General features: G+C 42.5%; 1 protein-coding gene across 1 annotated transcript in view; it reads right to left on the bottom strand.

The window, feature by feature from the left end:
• The window catches only part of ASXL2 (ASXL transcriptional regulator 2), a 146,556-nt gene extending 131,973 nt beyond the window's left edge, over nucleotides 1-14,583 (bottom strand). Inside the window, exon 1 of the mRNA XM_054677738.2 lies at nucleotides 14,244-14,583. Within this exon, the coding sequence (XP_054533713.1) occupies nucleotides 14,244-14,300 (57 nt within the window). The 5' untranslated portion in view covers nucleotides 14,301-14,583. The remainder of the gene's footprint in view (nucleotides 1-14,243) is intronic.
• Between the last annotated feature and the right edge of the window lie 6,273 nt (nucleotides 14,584-20,856).

The raw sequence follows: 20,856 nt of genomic DNA, 5'->3' as shown, positions 1-20,856 counted from the left end.
TAAGCAACAAAACAGGTATGTCCAGAAGAAATGGCATGTTTCATGAACCACTCGTTAACGGTGGAGCACTGGGCACAAAAGCAGCAACAGTAAAAGAGAACTGAACAGAGGCAAGGGCAAGATCATAAGAAAACACTCTTAATGCCAGGCGATACACCTTCAATTTACCTTACTGGCAGGTGAGGAGTTAGCAAAAAACTAAGAAAGAAACATTACAACGAGACTCACATTTTAAGATTATTCTAACAAAAACAGGGTGGTCAGTTGGATTGGAGAGAGCTTTAATAGACAGGTAATGAAATCCAGTTTCGCAAACTACAGCAACTAAGGCACAGGAATTGGAAATGGAAATGAGAAAAGAGATTTCAAAAATCCATTAAGACTTTTAGTGGCAGGTGACCTTAAAAAACACAGATGATGACTCTAGGTTTTTAAATTTTGATAAAAGAAAGGAAAATGAACTATAAAAGGAAGAACATGTTTTGAAAAGTTATATTTAGTTTTGGGCACAGGGTAATCTTTTACTTAATCACAGAAAACATCAAGTTAAAGTAGTATATCTCAAACTTTAGTACTATTTAAAAAAAAAAATTCTCAGGGCTCACACTGTACCAGGTTAAGTTACAACATTTTACATTTTATATGAACATACACACAAATGATACTAAATTATACTAGGTATAAATCTCTTAGGCTTATTGCTCTTACACAATTACAAAAATAAAACATATTTACAATTTACAAATTTTTTTTTTTGAGACGGAGTTTCGCTCTCGTTGCCCAGGCTGGAGTACAATAGCGCGATCTCAGCTCACTGAAATCTCCACCTCCTGGATTCGAACGATTCTTCTGCCTCAGCCTCCCGAATACAGGCGCCTGCCACCGCACCTAGTTAATTTTTTGTATTTTGATTAGAGAAGGGGTTTTGCCATGTTGGCCAGCTTGGTCTTGAACTCCTGACCTCAGGTGATCCACCCACCTCAGCCTACAAAAGTGCTGAGATTACAGGTGTGAGCCACCGCACCGGGCTAAAATTTACAATTTAAATCCAATTTAGGCCAGGCATGGTGGCTCACGCTTGTAACGTCAGCACTTTGGGAGGCTGAAGTGGGTGGCTCACTTGAGGCCAGGAGTTCGAGACCAGCCTGGCCAACATGGCAAAACCCCGTCTCCACTAAAATACAAAAAATTGTCCTGGTGTGGTGGCGCGCACCTTTAAGTCCCAGCTACTTGGGAGGTGGAAGCACAAAAATTGCTTGAACCCAGGAGGCAGAGATTGCAGTGAGCTGAGATCATGCCACTGCACTCCAGCCTGGATGACAGAGCGAGACTCTGTCTCAGAAACAAAATAAAAATAAAAATGATATAAAAAATTTTTTTAAATCCAAATATAGGCTGGGCGTGGTGGCTCACGCCTGTAATCCCAGCACGTTGGGAGGCCAAGGTAGGCGGATCACAAGGTCAGGAGATGGAGACCATCCTGGCTAACACGGCGAGACCCTGTCTCTACTAAAAATACAAAAAAAAAAAAAAAAATTAGCCAGGCATGGTGGCGGGCACCTGTAGTCCCAGCTACTTGGGAGGCTGAGGCAGGAGAATGGCGTGAACCCAGGATGCAGAGCTTGCAGTGAGCCGAGATCGTGCCACTGGACTCCAGCCTGGGTGACAGAGCAAGACTCCGTCTCAAAAAAAAAAAAAAAAAAAAAAATCCAATATAAAACAATGAGCTTCCATTTTAAGTAAAAATTAAACTAACGTTGGACTGTTAACTACATCACAATGGTCTTAACTCCAACTGCATGAGACCTGAGATGTGCTCTGTGGACACATGTAACCACATTTTCTTATTCAAACTATGGTGAAACCTTCATTCCATTAATGCACCATGATGACAGCTGTGACCTTTACTTGGTACAAACGCATAATTTCCCTATTGTCTGCCTACTCCATTAAATATGGATACCAAAATCACACAGCAAGTTAAAAATATACAATTTTTAAGACTGTCATTAAAGCTTAAGACTTCAATTTTCTTTTTTCTTTTTTTTTTTCTTTTTGAGGTGGAGTCTCGCTCTGTCGCAAGGCTGGAGTGCAGTGGTGCCATCTTGGCTCACTGCAACCTCTGCCTCCCGGGTTCAAGCGATTCTCCTGCCTCAGCCTCCCAAGTAGCTGGGACTATGGGTGCATGCCACCACGCCCAGCTAAGTTTTGTATTTTTAGTAGAGACAAGGTTTCACCATGTTGGCCAGGATGGTCTCCATCTCTTGACCTCGTGAGTCGCCCGCCTTGGCCTCCAAAGTGCTGGGATTACAGGCATGAGCCACTGCGCCTGACAAAACTTCAATTTTCATAGACAACTTTCAGAATCAGCAAATTCCCTATGGGAGGTCTATAAGAAATCTAGTTTGAAAAATCATTTTCATTAAAACTTTGTCATTTACTACCTTTTATCTGCTAGAAAACAGAGCTGAGAAATACATATGAAGCAATCCAATACTAAGACTGGGAAATGGTTGCCCCTCTTGTCCCCCACATCTGTTCTCAAAGTGTGACTTTTATATTCCAAACCAATAACAGACAGCTTTTCACCTGGCAAAAGTATCCTTAATTTTTTGTCAGAAATAAATATATCAATATTTACTTTTTTAAAAGAATTTGAGACAGAGTCTTGCTCTGTTGCCCAGGCTGGAGTGCACAGGTATGATCTCGGCTCATTGCAACCTCCACCTCCCAGGTTCAAGTGATTCTCCTGCCTCAGCCTCCTGAGTAGCTGGGATTACAGGCAAGCGCCACCACGTCCAGCTAATTTTTTTTTTATTTTTTTGAGACAGAGTTTCGCTCTTGTTGCCCAGGCTGGAGTGCAATGGCGCAATCTCAGCTCACCACAACCTCCGCCTCCCAGGTTCAAGCGATTCTCCTGCCTCAGCCTCCTGAGTAGCTGGGATTACAGGCACGCGCCACCACGCCCAGCTAATTTTTTTTTTTATTTTTTTGAGACAGAGTTTCGCTCTTGTTGCCCAGGCTGGAGTGCAATGGCACAATCTCAGCTCACCACAACCTCCGCCTCCCAGGTTCAAGCGATTCTCCTGCCTCAGCCTCCCAAGTAGCTGGGATTACAGGCATGTGCCACCATGCCTGGCTAATTTTGTATTTTTAGTAGAGACAGGGTTTCTCCGTGTTGGTCAGGCTAGTCTCGAACTCCCAACCTCAGGTGATCCGCCCGCCTTGGCCTCCCAAAGAGCTGGGATTACAGGCGTGAGCCACCGCGCCTGGCCCTAATTTTTGTATTTTTAGTAGAGACAGGTTCTATCTAAAAAAAAATGAGAATTGTATTGTGCTATAGAGTATTCCAAGACCTCTTTTATGTGTGGAAACTTCAGGAGGCTCGCAGAAAAGTAGAAGGCCAGGTGCAGTGGCTCACACTTGTAATCCCAGTGTTTTGGGAGGCCAAGGAACAAGGATAGATTGAGGCCTGGAGTTTGAGACCAGCCTGGGCAACACAGGCTCTACAAAAAACAAAACAAAAAAATCTTAAGTAAAGGTGTTGAAAAGCTGCAAGTGGGATAAGAATAGGTAAAAAAAGGTATGCAATGAGAAAAATGTGAAAGACGACAAAAGAAAGTTTTATCTCCTCCCACCAGTCTTTCCTGCCCTCTATAATAAATCCCACAAATGCCCCAATCTGCTTAAAACAGATACATTATTATCTCCTGCCTAAAAATTCTCTATTACTCCCAGAAAATACTTGTCAGCCCAACTTCTATAACCCTCCACATTTTGGCCCAACCGACCTTTTCTGGTTTTGTCTTCCATTATGCTACACAACACTCACAGGTTAATTAGCCACGCATCAAACATACCCTGCATTTTTCAGTCTTTCCTCTTTTCAGCTCTTCCCTCTGCCTGGAATGCCCTTGCCGATCATTCACTTGTAAATACTTTATCCATCATCCTAGAATACCCAAGTCAAACCTTCTTTGAGACAACCCTGCTCTACCATACTCCCAAATTTTAGTATTACTATTAGATTGCTATTATGCAGCTTCAACAACGCAGATTCATTTTATTTGTAAGTTTTATTATCATACAGAATAAAACAACACAAATTTATCTCACAGTCTCAAGTGTATCAGGATTGTGGGTACAGGTTAGCTGGGTCCTCTACTTAGGATTTCATGGTTACATCCGTTTCTTAAAAAATTTGTCAGAACCTCTCAAATCAGACAGGAAACTAGTCACTATAAATCAATAGCAAAACATTTAAAATGTTGTGTACCATTTAGAAATAAGTAACTAACACCATTGAACACTTATTTGAAATTCAATATGGCTAAGCCAGCTACTGAATAATTCAAACATCAGTGAGTTCAAGGTTAAAGATGACGTGGGCCATCCCAGGCTGTGAACGCCATGAAAGTCCATTCTAGTATCAACTGCTAATTAAAGTCAGTAGCCAAGAAATTTTCAAATGAAAAGTCTCTCACAACATATTTTTTGCCAAAAGATGGATCAGCTTACTCAGAGGATACTATAATTAGCAAGTTTTACAATGCTCTCTGATGCCCAAGATGAACTAACTACATTCGCATTTACCGTTAACCAATTTTAGTTCTGTCAAGCAAGGTCAGACTTAAGAATTATCACAGATATTTCCCAAGGTCCAAATGTAACTCAAAAGAATCTTTGGAGGCAAATATCTTGGTGTGTCTTAGCATAATTTTCTTTCACAAAGAAAGAGATACTCAACCAGTTTTCATGGCAAACAATACTTAATATATTTGACTAGCTTTATTCAAATCATCCTCTCTTAAAAGAAAGAACAGGCTGGCAGCAATGGCTCACACCTGTAATCCCGGCATTTTAGGAGGCCAAGAGGAGAGGACTGCTTGAGCCCAGGAATTCAAGACCAGCATGAGCAACATGCTGAAACCGTATCTCTATAAAAAATACAAAACATTGGCCAGGTGCAGTGGCTCATGCCTGTAATCCCAGCACCTTGGGAAGCTGAGGTGGGTGGATCACCTCAGGTCAGGAGTCCAAGACCAGCCTGGCCAACATGGTGAAACCCCACCTCTACTAAAAATACAAAAATTAGCCAGGCATGGTGGCAGACGCCTGTAATCCCAGCTTCTCGGGAGGCTGAGGCAGGAGAATCGCTTGAACCTTGGAGGTGGAGGTTGCAGTAAGCCGAGATCACGTCATTGCACTCCAGCCTGGGGGACAAGAACGAGACCTCATCTCAAAAAAAAAAAATTAGCCGGGCATGGTGGCATGTGCCTGTAGTCCCAGGCTTCTCGAGAGGCTGGGGTGGGAGGATCACCTGAGCCTGGGAGGTCAAGGCTGCAGTCAGCTGAGATCCACCACTGTACTCCAGCCTGGGCAACAGAGTAAAACGTTGTCTCCAAAAAAAAAAGAAAAATAATGTTCTCTTTAATCTCCAATTTTAAAAAGGTACAAAAAAAAAGATTTAGCATTCCTATGTAAGAAACTCAGTTAAGGTCTGCAAGTAAAAACACTTTAAAAGAAAGTCTGTCTTAAAGGAGCACAAAGTCTTACTGGCATAGACAGAATTTCCTTCTTCTTGTCCACAATAAAAAAACTATTTCACAGCCGGGTGCAGTGGCTCATGCCTGTAATCCCAGAACTTTGGGAGGTCGAGGTGGTTGGATCACCTCAGTTCAGGAGTTCGAGACCAGCCTGACCAATATTCACCCATCTCTACTAAAATTACAAAAATTAGCAAGGCATGGTGGCGTGCGCCTGTAGTCCAGCTACTCGGGAGGCTGAGGCAGGAGAATCGCTTGAACCTGGGAGGTGGAGGCTGCAGTGAGCCAAGATTACGTCACTGCACTCCAGCCTGGGCGACAGAGCAAGACCCTGTTTCAAAAAAAAAGTGAAAAAAATTATAAATTACCTGTATGTTAAATAATCAGGGACTGATTTTTTTTAATGATGGTATATCCAGTAACAATGAAATACTAAAAAAAAAAAAAGAAAAAGAAACATTGAAAAGAATAAGGCATTAGCCTGGCATGGTGATGCATGTCTGTAGTCCCAGCCACTTGGGAGGCTGAGGTGGACGATAGCTTAAGCCCAGGAGTTTGATGCTGTAGTGCACTACACAGTCTTTATGATGAAAGAAGCATTCGTTAACTTATAGAAGGTCTTTATTACAGAATCTCCACTCAAGCCACAGTTCACCGTGGAAGCTAACAACTCAGATGCATCTTCAGAAGATGTAATACAGCCTGAGTGGGGAACACAGTCAGCCCCCATCTGTACAAAAAATAAAAATTTTTATTAATAACCTGGCAGCCGGCGCAGTGGCTCACACCTGTAATCCCAGCACTTCGGGAGGCCAAGGCGGACGGATCAAGAGGTCAAGAGATTGAGACCATCCTGGCCAACATGGTGAAACCCCATCTCTACTAAAAATACAAAAATTAGCTGGGCATGGTGGTGCGTGCCTGTAGTCCCAGCTACTCGGGAGGACTGAGGCAGGAGAATCACTTGAACCCAGGAGGCGGAGGTTGCAGTGAGCCAAGACTGCGCCACTGCAGTCTCGCTCTGTTGCCAGGCTCCGTTTAAAAAAAAAAAAAAATTAACCTGGCCTGGTGGCACATCCCTGTTGTCCTGGCTACTCAGGAAGCTGAGGCAGGAGGATTGTTTGAGCCCAGGAGGTCAAGGCTTCAGTAAGCCGTGATTGAATGCCACTGCACTCCAGCCTGAGTGACAGAGCAAGACCCCACCTCAAAAAAGAAAAAAAAGAAAAGAATAAGGCAGATATTAAATACACAAGTAATGACATGACAAGCCATCCATGATATTCATAAAATAAAGTTATAGAATTTCATGTAAAATAAAGGTATACCTGTTTGTATATACGAGGTAAAAAAAAATCCAGAAAGCCATATTTAACTATCAACCAGAGTTAATTTCGGTATGGTAAGTAAATATTTTCAATATTTCAGTATGCAGACTTTCACTTAATTCCCGTTTTCAGTATACTGACTCATCTAGGATTAACTCTTTACATACTTCTACTTGTTTGTTGTTTTTTTAAAAAATAATGAGCCTATATAACTTGAATAGGAAATAAATTTAAAGCAAGTAACAGTTTTTAAATCATATTTAGAGTTCTAAAATTTAGCTCATTCGATAACCTTTTAACAATAGTAAAAACATAATAAATCACACTGTACTAAAAATACTAAATTTTAAAATATCAACTATGAGGATGGCCTCTATGAGATGTAAAAAGAAAGAATACAGAAATAGAGGGGTATTCAGAGTTCTTTTGTAAACAGGACAAAGATAGCAAGTTTAGTTATATCTTCCACACAGGCCTCCTTCCAGACAGCTTTTGTAGAGGGGGGGAAAAAAATGTCCCACAGCAAAATTGTCCAGCCTCTCAAGAGTAGACAGAATCTGTGGATGGGGAAGCAGAAAGGACTTTTGCAAACCTGAGGTTATTTTCTCAACGCCTTTCAGAATTCTACAAGAGATGCAGGAGTAGCAGCAGCAGCAGCACCTTTCATAGAAATTTTTAATTTAAGTGTTCAAAAAAAATTCTGCTCTTTTCCCCTCCTTCAACAAACTAGGAGGCTTGTGGGCTTTCAGGATAGAGGAATAAAAACAGGTCAGAAAAAATTATGAAATTAACACAAAATTTTATTTATTTTGGTTTTTGAGACGGAGTTTCACTCTTGTTGCCCAGGCTGGAGTGCAATGGCACGATCTCGGCTCACCGCAACCTCCGCCTCCCGGGTTCAAGTGATTCTCCTGCCTCAGCCTCCTGAGTAGCTGAGATTACAGGCATGCGCCACCCACACCTGGCTAATTTGAAATTAACACAAAATTATGCAGGAGAACTTTAAATAATATGGCAAGAAGGAAAGATCAGTCAAGCAAAAAGTGTTACATCAAGTCACCTTGTACTAACAGACTTGCAGAAAGTAATTTGACGAATGTAAATACACAGTTGTTTTGAAAATAATGCATCAGAGCAGTTCCTCAATTTTTTAAAAAATTAAAGAACTTTTTATTAAACTCTTGGGTGAAACAGAGAAATAAATTATAGAATTTCAGAAAAACAATGAGTGAAAATTTTGCATAACAGATCTATGGGATAAATGTAAAGCAGAGATCAGAGGAAAATTCACAAGACCAAAGAGCTACACAAATTAAAAATTAGCAGGGCACAGTGGCTCACGCCTGTAATCCCAACACTTTGGGTCCATTGCAAGAGCCCAAGAATTTGAGACCAGGCTGGGCAGCATGGCAAAACCCCATCTCTACGAAAAATACAAAAATTAGCCAGGCGTGGTAGTGCGTGCTTGTGGTCCCAGCTACTTGGGAGGCTGAGGCAAGAGGATCCCTTGAGCCTGGGAGGCGGAAGCTGCAGTGAGCTGAGATCGCACCACCTCACTCCAGTCTGGGCAAAAGAGCGAGACCCTGTCTCAAGGAGAAAAAAAAAAAAATTAAAACTTAAATAAATTCCCAACTCAAATAGCTAGAAAGATAACAAAAGAAACCAAAACAAAGTCTAAGAGTAAAATTGTAAAGGTATAAGTGAAAACTAATAAGGTCAGAGAACAGAAAAACAATTCATAAACAAAATCTGTTTACTTAGGGGAAAACAAAAGCACCCAACAAAACAGATAAATCACTAGCAAAATTAATAAAGAAGATAGTAATACAAATATACAAAGTAAGCATTGATAAGGGAGAAATAACTATAGAGAGGAAAAATTTTAAATTCTAAGAGATTATTTTCCATAGCTTTAGGCAAATAAATTTGAGAATCTCTATTATATGGATAATTGTTAATGAAAACAGTTTACTAAAATTGACCCTAGTAGAGAGAGGACACTTAAGCAAACTAAGCTCCACAGAATAAATAGACAAAATTATCAAGGAATTAGCTCACCAAAAAGCACTTAGCCCAGACGGTTTCTCAGGAGAATTTTTTTTTTCCCAGAAGTCTCTATTTATTGGCTCTTGGGAGGTTGGTTGTAAGTTCTTTTTTTGTTTTTTTCCCCAATAGTTTTTGGGGAACAGGTGGTGTTTGGTTACATGGATAAGTTCTTTAGTGGTGATTTCTGAGATTTTGGTGCACCCATCACCCGAGCGGTGTACACTGTACCCAATGTGTAGTCTTTTATCTCTCATCACCCTCCCACCCTTTCCCCACCCAGAGTCCCCAAAGTCCATTCCATTGTTCTTATTCCTTTGCATCCTCATAGCTTAGCTGTCAGTGTTTCTCAATTTTTAGCCCATGCCAATGCTTTCTCACTAATTTTTATGTAATCCATGAGCCAAAAATCTACCGTTTTACTTTCTATAATTTGTATTATAAAAATTGGCCAGGTGCAGTAATCTCAACTACTATGAAGGCTGAGGCGGGAGAATCGCTTGAACCCAGGAGGCAGAGGTTGCAGTGAGCCGAGATTGCACCACTACTCTCCAGACTGACGACAGAGTGAGACTCTGTCTCAAAAAATAATAATATTTCCATTTTCTACACTTCCTATATCAAAGTAATTAGCCTATCTTTAATAGAAATTTTCTATCTTCCACCTTATTTTCTAAAGTTAAATAAAGACGATTAATATGTGATGACATCCTGAGGATTTTAGCAGTGACAAAAGTGACAAAAACTAAAATCTTGTGTACATTCAAAATAATTAACCAATGAATAAAGTCTATATATTAAAAAAAAAAAAAAACTACTTCTTCAGTCTACAAATTATATTCCAAAGATCTACACTACAGGTTATGTTCCTCATCTCTAACACCCACACCTTGTTTCTCATATTTTTTTTTTTTTTACCATTTTCCTCCCAAAAAAACACCCAATGTCCCTTAAGTGTATAATCTCTAAAGTCTGCCTCTCTATCCCTTCCACCTACAATCACACACACTTGTCCTTTTGCGACTCTTTCGCCTTTTAATGCTTTTCTAGCCATGGGTAAGGAAAGAAAAGTCAAAAGGCAAACAAGATCAATAAGACTGCTATTTTCAAAGTTCTGCTTTGCAAAAACTGCTAAAATCCTCAGGATGTCATCAAATATTTAGATGATTCATCTTTTTAATGAGCCTAATTTTGAACATAGTTCTAAAGTCAATGCAGGCAGGGTGCAGTGGCCCACATCCGTAATCCTAACACTTTGAGAGGCTGCGGCAGGCAGATCACTTGAGTCCAGGAGTTCAAGACCAGCCTGGGAAACTTGGCGAGACCCCGTCTCTATAAAAAAAAGTTTAAAGATTAGCTGTGGGCCCGGCGCAGTGGCTCACGCCTGTAATCCCATCACACTGGGAGGCAGAGGTGGGCAGATCACTTGAGTCCAGGTGTTTGAGACCAGCCTGGGCAACATGGCGAAACCCCATCTCTACAAAAAATTTAAAAATCAGCCAGGTATGGCAGCGCATGCCTGTAGTCCCAGCTACTCGGGAAGCTGAGCCAGGAGGATTGCTTGAGCCTGGCAGGCAGAAGTTGCAGTGAGCCAAGATCACGCCACTGCATTCCAGCCTGGGCAACCAAGTGAGACCCCGTCTCACACACAAAAAAATTAGCTGGGCATGGTGGCACATGTGTGTGGTACTAGCTACTCCACAGGCTAAGGAGGGAGGAGCCCTTGAGCCCAGGAGATGGAAGTTGCAGTGAGCCACGATCACAAGACTGCACTTTAGCCTTGGTGACAAAGTGAGACCCTGGTTCAAAAAATAAAGTCAATGTAATGGCTCTCAATATTCCTGGTTAGCTACAAGTTTTCAAATTTAAATTGTACTAAACACTACACTATTTATCTCTCGCTCAAATCATTCATTACCACCATCACTACTGCCCTTAAAATTTAAAACATGCAGCTGAGTATAGTGGACCACGCCTATAATATCAGCACTTTGGCAGGCTGAGGCAGGAGGATCACTTGAGTCCAGGAGTTTGAGACCAGCCTGAGCAACATAGGGAGACCCTCTCTCTACAAAAAAAAAAATTTTTAATTAGCTGGGAGTGGTGGTGCACACCTGCACTCCCAGCTACTCAGGAGGCTGAGGCGGGAGGATCACTTGAGGGGTTGGCTGAGGTTGCCATGAGCCGCCATCGTGGCAGTGCACTCCAGCTTGGGCGACAGAGCAAGATTCTGTCTCAAAAAAAGAAAAAGTAAAACATGTGAAACTGTTAACTAAATACCAGAATGCTTTTTATAACTAGCATATTTAAATAAGATCAACAGGCAGGCAGTCCAGTGTAGTGAATGCACATTCAAGATCAGGTGAATCGCAGCTCCATCACCTTTCTCTGGTGTCCTTAGTTACTGGAGCCAGTGTATACATTTAAGTTCATTTTATCAGTCTTTTGGCATAATCTACTATTATATAATAATTATGAAGCCAAGCACAGTGGCACATGCCTATACTCCCAGCTACTTGGGAAGCTAGGACAGGATGATCACTTGAGCCCAGTAGTTCAAGGCTTTAGTGCACCACGATCATACCTGTGAAGCCATTGCACTCCAGCCTGGAGAGCACAGCAAAACGATTCTAAATAAATAAATACAATTATAATAATAATGATAATAATTATGAATCTTATTATTTTGCTTATAGTAACCTTACATCAAACCATGTAGCTCTCCCACATAAACACACACACCCCGTATCATCCCAGTATCACATATCTACATTTAATGTGTTGAATATATCTATCGGTATATTATTGGTCAGGAAAACAACCTTATTTTAATAGTACTCTCTAAAACATGATAGCTCTACAATGGAGGTATCAAAAACACATGAAATAAGAACAGACACCTGCTTCCTTGATGAAACTGTTCCTCGAACACTTGACATCCTAATGCCTAAGAAATAAGTTTAAGCCTTAAAACCTCTTTTCCTATTCCTCTGGATCTAAATACTAACATTCTTATTTAGGTCAAAGTTACTTTCATTTGTCAACTCACTAATTTTCTGATTTCATTATTCTGCAGTCTGAAATATTACAAATGTACCTTTGCCCGGTCCTTCTTTTATTTTCATCTATTTATCCTAAAAACAGAAATATTTTGAACACCGAGATTTAGTTTAATCCCCTCACTTATAGGTAATAAAATAACCCCCCAAAATTAAGAGTGTTTTCTAGATTTTGGCTACTAGAAAAAGAAAAACTTTAGTGTCATCATTCTCTTTCTAAAACACATTTTCACTGAGACTGGGGCTTTATGTATTTGCCAGAATCAAAGAAAAATACCAAGCTACTAATATACTGGTCCCCTCAGGAACTCTACTGATCAAAGTAGTCTTTCCATCTTTTAAATACTATTTTTCACATAGCTAGCTAGGGCATGAAATGAGCAAATATACTAACATAGGAAAAGCTAAGTAGATGCAGACTAATTTTTCCTATTTGTCGCAATCTCCCAATGACTATTTTATCAAAGGGATCATAATTCAAAAAACACTCCTAAGATTCTAGAAACTTGTGTAATATTAGTGCTTTGAGAGGCCAACGGCAGGAGGACTGCTTGAGCCCAGGAGTTCAAGACTAGCCTAGCCTGGGCAACATAGAAAGACCCTGTCTCTACAAAATATTTTTAATTAAAAAAACAATTTTAAAGACCCTAGGAACTTAAAATTAATTAGCATAAATTAGGGTCCAGGTCTGCTTACCTATAATTAAAATTTACCATGCTTCTTTTATTAACAGAAAGAGGTCTTGAGGTATACTGAGAGTAAAACAGCCCTCTGTGGGGATGCAACCACTACACCTTCAAAAAAAAGTATAGGAGTCTTATCTTTTAGAGGGAAACTACTAGCACAGGAAGATATACAAAGACATATTGTAAGTGACAACACCCAGTAAGTAGAATGTGCTATTATTTCTTAACTTTTTTACATTTCCAACTAAGAGAAATACAAATTGAAGACTCATCAACCTCCTAATGCATAAAGTTTACAAAACAAATGCACAAAGTTTAGAAACAAATGCACAAGACTGAATAAACAGTATGACCTAGATTTGGGGAAATAAAGAGACTAGACGGTAATATACCAAATGTTAGCAGATACAGCCGAGCGGTGAAATAAATGTGATTTTTTAAAAATGTTCTTCTTTATACTTTTTTATAGTTTTCCAAATTTCCCCACAGTGAACATTACTTTTATATTAAAAAAACTCATTAAAAAATAAACCATATGGCATCTAATAAGGGTTCACTAAGAAGGGCTACGTTGTCGAAGTATTACTGGCATTAATCACCATTAAAGGGGTGAACACCTCTCACTTTCCACTACTAAAATGCTGCTGTTTAATGCCCTATTACTTTTCTGCTGCACCCTCAACGATGGTATGAACTTCACTATCTCCTGCCATTTCATTTCTGCATACAACATGCTTTTAATTTTTTCTTCTTAAAATATGGTAAAAGTTCTCACTAATCCTCAATATTCCACTTTTTAAAATCTACCTCTAAATTTCGTCATAACAGAATTAGGGGGAAAATTGTTTTGCCCACTAATTACAACTTCATTAGGGCACCATCCCTTTGGCTAGGGTAACGTGAAGGCCGGGTAAACTACACGTCCCACCATGCATTGCTGCCTTGTTCAGAGTAGGTCTCTACGGAAACAGGAAAAAAAAAAATTCTACAAGTCCCACCTGTTACTTCGTTTCTAAACACCTCCTGCACTTTCGGCTCCAACACCAAACAAAAACAAAAGCCTCGTGATCTCTCGTCTGCTCCGGGAGCCAGACAAACAGGGGGCCCGGGGTCACAGGCACGTCCGCTGTAACGGGTAAATTCTATCCAGCTCCAGCGCTCCCCTCTCCTTTCCGGGGCTGGATGCACGCACAAACCTTCTCCTATCTGCATCCAATGGGGGCTCTCCAGCCGCACAAGGGAGAAGAACCGGTTACTGTGCAAGCACCACAGACTTCCCCGTGCCGGGGCGAGGGCTACCACAGAGCGGAGGTGATATCGACTCGACCCCAAAAGACAGCCTCAAAACACTGAGAGGACTCGCCGCAGACGCCGAGGGACGCCACGGCCCCGCGGCTATCACGTTCCGCCGGGCGCCTCCATTCCCACAGGGATCGCAACCCCGACACTAACCGCCGCCCTCTCCGCGCGGTTTTGTGCCCCTTCAGCCGGGTCCCTGGGCCAGTGACCTCCCTTTCCCTGCGACTGGCGGGCGACAAGGGAACAAAATCCTCCCGGCCTTCCCCTTCGCTCCCTCCCCCTTACCGTCTTGGCGGCCTCCGCCCAGGTCCTGCCCTTCTTCCTACGTCCCTTTTCCCTCATGTCGGGTCTTGAACTGACTGGGAGGCTCCCGTGTCCGGGCTCCGGCCGCCCTCCCTGCCTGCTCTGCCCTGCGCTGCTTTTCCCGCGGTGCCGGGAAAGGTGGGAGAAAAGGGAAGTCAGGCCGGGGGGGCACCCAAGCAGAGGAAGCGGCGGGGGTGGTGCGCGGGGGGGTCTATGGGGCGGCCGGTCCTCTTGCTGCCGTTGCCACTGCTACCGCCGCTGCCATATTGGGTTCTTACTGTACAGGCTGCCGCTACGGTCATGTGACCGCTCCCGCGCGGCCGTCACTACTGTACGCAGCCGGCCGCGCGAACGAGCGCGGGCGCGCCCCCGCCTCCCAAGCCCGGCCGCTGAGCTATCGAGCCGGCGGTCTGCGGTACCTCGCCACGCCCCCGCCCTTCCGGTCTCCGCCTCTCCGCAGGAGCATGCGCGCCAAGGAGGCCCCGGCAGTAGCTGGAGTCTGACGCCTGGCGCTCACACCTACAGCGAATATCTGCCTGCGGAAGCGGAACCTGTGCCATCCGGGAAAGCTTGCTGAGCGGCTCCCGCCTCTTGCGAGGCGCTGCACAGGCTGTGTAGACCTGGGGAGCTGACCTCTTCCCTCAGTGGGTGGTTCTGCCAACTATCACTTTAGATAAGCCCTGCGTTTGTGTTTTCTCATTTATTTGCATTTTTACAGAGGTTATCTTTTTGAAGATAGGCAACAATTCTCGTCTGCCTATTAACCCCATTTGATAGGCGAAGCAACTGAGATTGAGTGACTTGCCAAGCTCATAAGTCTGGGATGTAGAGAAACCAAAAATCAAATTGCCAGCTCAGAGCCCTTTCCATCTCCCCAGAATGCCTCAAACTTAGGTGACTTTGTTTTTAAGGCCACCAGTAACTGCATCCAGGCTTTTACATGTGAAGCTACTCATCAATGACAGAAATGGTGTCTTCTTTATTTCGGTGAGCTCAGTCCCTAGCATAGTGCCTGTACATATCAGGCGCCCAGTAAATATTTGCTGAATGATTCACCTGTTTCTGTGGTCAGAGACCATTATTTGTAGTAGCCGTAACAGCTTTCTGAAAGATCCAGAATGTGGCATCTTCTCTTACATCATCTACGCCTTGATACCTTGCAAAGTAAGAAGAATGTAGTAACACCTGATCTCCCAAATCCACCTGCTTCCAGAAGCTGCTTCCAAACAATCCAGTAAACTTACTATAGTGTGAAATAGGACTGAGGATTGGATTGCCTCTTGGGAGGAAAGACAGGTGAGAGCAATACTTAAAGTTTATGGATGCGTTTCAGAAATTCATGGACTCCCTAAAATTATGAACTATATTTTGTGTGTTATATGTGAATTTTTTAAGAGGATTCATAACTTTTCCTCCATTTTTCAAAAAGGATCTGTTGTGCAAAAAAAAAAAGAAAAAGATATTAAAGGGAGTTTGAGAGGCCATCTAGAAGTATCTAGATACTTCCTTATATTTCCGTTCAGTCATGGATCAAACAGCCCATTTCAGCAATTGATATGCATATATTTTCCCAAATGTCTTTGGTAATTCATAGCCTTATGCATTACACAGGTAGTATGTACCACCTCCCTCCAAAGCTTATGTCTGTAGTCTAAGAAGGCCTTCTCGCCAGGTGCGGTGGCTCACGCCTGTAATCCCAGCATTTTGGGAGGCTGAGGTGGTCAGATCACTTGAGGCCAAGAGTTCAAGACAAGCCTGGCCAACATGGAGAAACCCCATCTCTACTAAAAATACAAAAATTAGCTGGGCATGGTGGCATGCGCCTGCAATCCCAGCTACTTGGGAGGCTGAGGCAGGAGAATCGCTTGAACCTGGGAGGCAGAGGTTGCAGTGAGCCCAGAGATCACGCCATTACACTCCAGCCTGGGCAACAGAGCAAGACTCTGTCTCAAAAGAGAAAGAGAGAGAGAGAGAAAGAAAGAGAAAGAGAGAGAGAGAGAAAGAAAGAGAAAGAGAGAAGAGAAAAGAAGGTCTTCTCCATCCCTGGCTGTTGAGCTGAGTACACCTTATCATCCAGTCCTGTTGTTTGGTCCTGGAGCCCCAACTGGTTTTCAGACCTTACTAGGGTCCTTACTTTGCATTTCCGGAGCTCTATCCCCAGGTTTGAATTTCAAGGGTAGGGATTGTGATGTTGTGGTTCCTACTTCTTAATCTTCCACAGATACAGATAGTTTATTATTATTATAAAAGTATAATTCCCCAAAAAGTATTTTGTCCCCATGTCTATTGATTGAATTTGTTATGTGTATTTGCATCTCTCTCATCATCCCCACCCTCCTTCTGGATTTCCTTAGATAGTCTGTTTCTTTTCTCACCCTACTCAAGCCCATCCTACAGGGAATGCCAAATCTATCTTCTTAAAACTCCACCCACTACCCTACTAAGATATCCTCCCTAAGATATCCTCTTGATTGAGTCACAGTTTCTTAGCTTTACAGATACAGTTTCTATAATCAACTTAGTCATCCTTTGATTTATCTCTGGTTACTTCCATCAGCATTTGCCACTCCCCTGAAGACCCCACCTCTACTTTTGCCTCTTCATTTAACTAATAACATTGCTTCATATATCATGTAAAAATTATTGGCCACCAGTTGCAGTCTCACCTTGTCTTCAACCCCTAAATTTACCCATAAGTTCGCGCATTCTAACTGCCTCCTCCTCCTTACCATAGCCTAATCCCTCCTTTAATATACCGTATACAGGACACTATCCCTTCTCATCTGCCTTGGAATGTTATTCCATTTTTTTCATTATTTTCTAGTTCTGATACCCCTCCCCCTCCTTCTACAAGCATATTCAAGACACTTCCAGCTTAAAGAAGTCTCTTTACCCTACCACCCTACCATATCAAATTATTTTTCCTCTCTTTCTTGCCCATAAATATCTTGAATGTGTAACCTACACTCACCATCTCTACTTTCACAACTTCCACCCACTCCTCTGCCCTACTAAGTGTAACAATGCTTTACATCTACAAATCAAGGTCTGACTCTTTTGTGGTAAAGTGAATGACCTGCTTTGACAAACTTTAGCTTAGTGTACTGCAGAAAGTGAAATCAAGGATTTTTAGACTACAGATATTCAGCCCCAACCCCTTCAAATGCTTTATCTTGGAATCCACATGAGATTTTTATTTTCACAATAAAATTAACTTTTTTTCATCTTTACCAAACTGCTCATTGTAAAAATTCTACAGATATTCGTTTTGTCTGTGGAAGCAGAGACTGAGCCTTGACTCCTTCTGAAAGTTATATATTGGAGTGCTCTCAGAAGAAACCTGTAACGGTGTGAGGGAAGCATCATAGAGAAGGGAAGAAGCTGGCCAGGTGCAGTGTCTCATGCCTGTAATCTCAGCACTTTGGGAGGCCAAGGTGGGCAGATCACTTGAAGTCAGGAGTTCGAGACCAGCCTGGCCAACATGGTGAAACACGGTCTCTACCAAAAAATACAAAAATTAGCCGGGCGTGGTGGCTCAAGGCAGTAGTCCCAGATACTTAGGAGGCTGAGGTGGGAGAATCACTGGAACCTGGGAGGTGGAGGTTGTGGTGAGCCGAGATCACGCCACCCCACTCCAGCCTGGGCTATTGCCCAGAGTGAAACCCTGATTCAAAAAAAAAAAAAAAAAGAGAGAGAGAGAAGGGAAGAAGCTAAGGAAAACCTAGCCTCAGCCTCACAACTTGGTTGAGCATGAATGGCCCCTCGTTAAGTATGTCTCCTCTGTAGAACCAAACTTTTCACTCAGATAAGATATCATCAGGTCTAGACTTGGCAAAGTTGGGGACAGGAAGCGCTAGCAAGCCCGTTTGGCCCTCACACAGAAGCTGTTTTATCTTCAACAGTTTTATTATGAATGTGATATTTTTATCTCCATCTGCTTGTCTCCTGTAGATATCTTTCCATTTTTTGTGAAACTTGGGCAAGTTGACACCCTCAAACTCTAACATATAGCATAATTTTAAATAGTTACATAGCATTCCATTGTTTGGATTATGTACAATAATTTTATCTAGTCTCCCATAGTTAACATTTCAGTGCTATTATAAATAATCCTTGTATACAAGGATTGCTACTCAGTTGTGGAAAGAGATCTAAGGAATATTAATTAAAGTGAAAAAGGCAATGTATAGAATCACATGTATAATAGGGTTCCTTCTGATGAAAAAAATGGGGGAGTAAGATAGCCTTTTTTTTTTCTTTTTTTGGCCACAAGTATCCAAGCCCCCTTCCCATATTTGGAAATTTCCCACCCACTATAGAAATTGAAAATACCTACCCTCCCTTTTGGGTAGGGCATAGGAACATGCCCTAGGCTCCACCAATCATTTATTTCGCCCTAGACATTGAATCGGACATTAGTGATATTCAGGATCAGTGATGTCAGTGATACAAGTTGCAGAGTCTTCAAAAGGCCAGCTCTGCAGTGGTATTTTGGCCACTATTACCGTTAGTGGTAATTTCCAGGCTAGGATCACTAGATATCCTACAGATTCTGTAAGCCATCTAGTTTTTCTTGTTTGTTTTGAGGTAGAGTTTCGCTCCCTTTGCCTCCCAGGTCCAAGTGATTCTCCTGCCTCAGCCTCCTGAGTAGCTGGGATTACAGGCATCCACCACCACGCCTGGCTAGTTGTTTTGTATTTTTAGTAAAGATGGAGTTTCACCATGTTGGCCAGGCAGGTCTCGAACTCCTGACCTCAGGTGATCCACCTGCCTCGGCCTCCCAAAGTGCTGGGATTACAAGCGTGAGCTGCCACTGCACCCAGCCTAAGCCATCTAGTATTTAAAAAAAAATTTTTTTTTGCCTGTTTAAATTAGCCAGAATTGGTTTCTTTTATCTGTCTTTTTTTCTTTAGCAACTAAGTACCTGGAATAATATATATGGGGGGTGGGGTGTGTGTGTGTACGTGTGTGTATGTGTATCTGTAGTTGATGCTGTGATGTGCCACCTAGCTGCCCCTTCAAGACTGAAGGACTTATTTCCCTAGCTTCTAGGGGTACTGTTGAAGAAAACTACCTTATCCAAGGTCATGCTGCATTCCTGTGACAGCCTGTGTCCAATGACTGATGGATATGGAGAATATAAAGGCCTGGCCCCTCTGCCCCACTGTAGGACAATAACAGTGAGCCATCCCAGTTTCAGAGCTCTCAGTGGAGAAGAATGAGGCCTTTGTTGATACTACATCAGACCTCAAATTCCCCTTCTGCCCAAATTTACTTCCTTTCCTTCCCCCACAAGTGTTGCTCCTGAGAGAACTCTCCAGTAAGTTTCCTGTACACTGACCTTCATTTTAGAGTCTGCTTCTTGAAAACCCAGTATGTCATCATGGCCTTATTAGAGTGGGGGCATATGTTGGTCATATGGAGTCCTGGTCCAGCTCTGACTCATAGTGAATCCACAATTGGGTCCACCTGGTAACTGTTTCTCCTGCAGCAGCCAAAAGAGTAAATCAAAACAAGATCCCAACCCAGGGAAAATGGCGTCCCTAAAGACCTAAAGTATTCAGGAGTCTAGTCCTCACCATGTTTCTGTTTAATTCATTCATCTTGCCCCTACAAAAGCCCAGTGGATGCTGAAAGATGACAGTAGACTACCTCGAATTGAATTCATTAGTAATTTCAGTTGCCACATATGGTGAAAAATAACACACTTTTGGAGAAAATAGCTCCTGGCATAATATTAAGCCCTAGTATAGATGGAGCACTTGACCATACAACTAGAAAACTGTATCATGAGCTTATTTCTGTCAGTCATCTCCACCAAATCATAAGGTCAGATGGGCTCACTAGCAACCCATTGTAAGATGGAAGTGGTACATCTGGAACTGTGCACAAGCAGGTCAGAGAGCGCTAGAAAGCTGCATCAACAGATGATCCAGTTCCCATTTCATGCTCCACTGTCACCTTGACACCTCTCCTTCAGCTCACGTTATGGCTGCATGGGAGATTTTCCTATGACCAACTAACAGAGGAGAAGAAAAGCCAAGCTTGATTCATGGATAGGTCATCTTGGTATGTAGGTGTGATATGGTTTGGATTTGTGTCCCCACCAAAATCTGATGCTGAATTGTAATTCCCACTGTTGGAGGAGGGACCTTGTGGGATGTGATTGGATCATGGAGGTGGATTTCCCCCTTGCTGTTCTCGTGATAGTGAGTGAGTTCTCATGAGATCTGGTTGTTTAAAAGTGTGTAGTTGGCCGGGCACAGTGGCTCACGCCTGTAATCCCAGCACTTTGGGTGGCTGAGGCAGGCAGATCACTTGAGGTCAGGAGTGATCTGGGACCAGCCTGGCCAACATGGTGAAATCCCGTCTCTACTAAAAATACAAAAATTAGCAGTGCGTGGTGGCGGGCGCCTGTAATCCCAGCTACTCGGGAGGCTGAGGCAGGAGAATTGCTTGAACCTGGGAGGCGGAGGTGCAATGAGCCGAGATCTCGTCATTGCACTCCAGCCTGGATGACAGAGTGAGACTCTGTCTCTTAAAAAAAAAAAAAAAAAAAAAAAAAAAGGTAGTACCAGGGGGTGGGGGGCTAAGG

This window comes from Pan troglodytes, chromosome 12 (assembly GCF_028858775.2).
Source record: "Pan troglodytes isolate AG18354 chromosome 12, NHGRI_mPanTro3-v2.0_pri, whole genome shotgun sequence".
In the NCBI taxonomy this organism is placed as follows: domain Eukaryota; kingdom Metazoa; phylum Chordata; class Mammalia; order Primates; family Hominidae; genus Pan; species Pan troglodytes.
The sequence above is the reverse complement of the archived record's forward strand: the minus strand, read 5'-3'. Positions and strand labels throughout refer to the sequence as shown.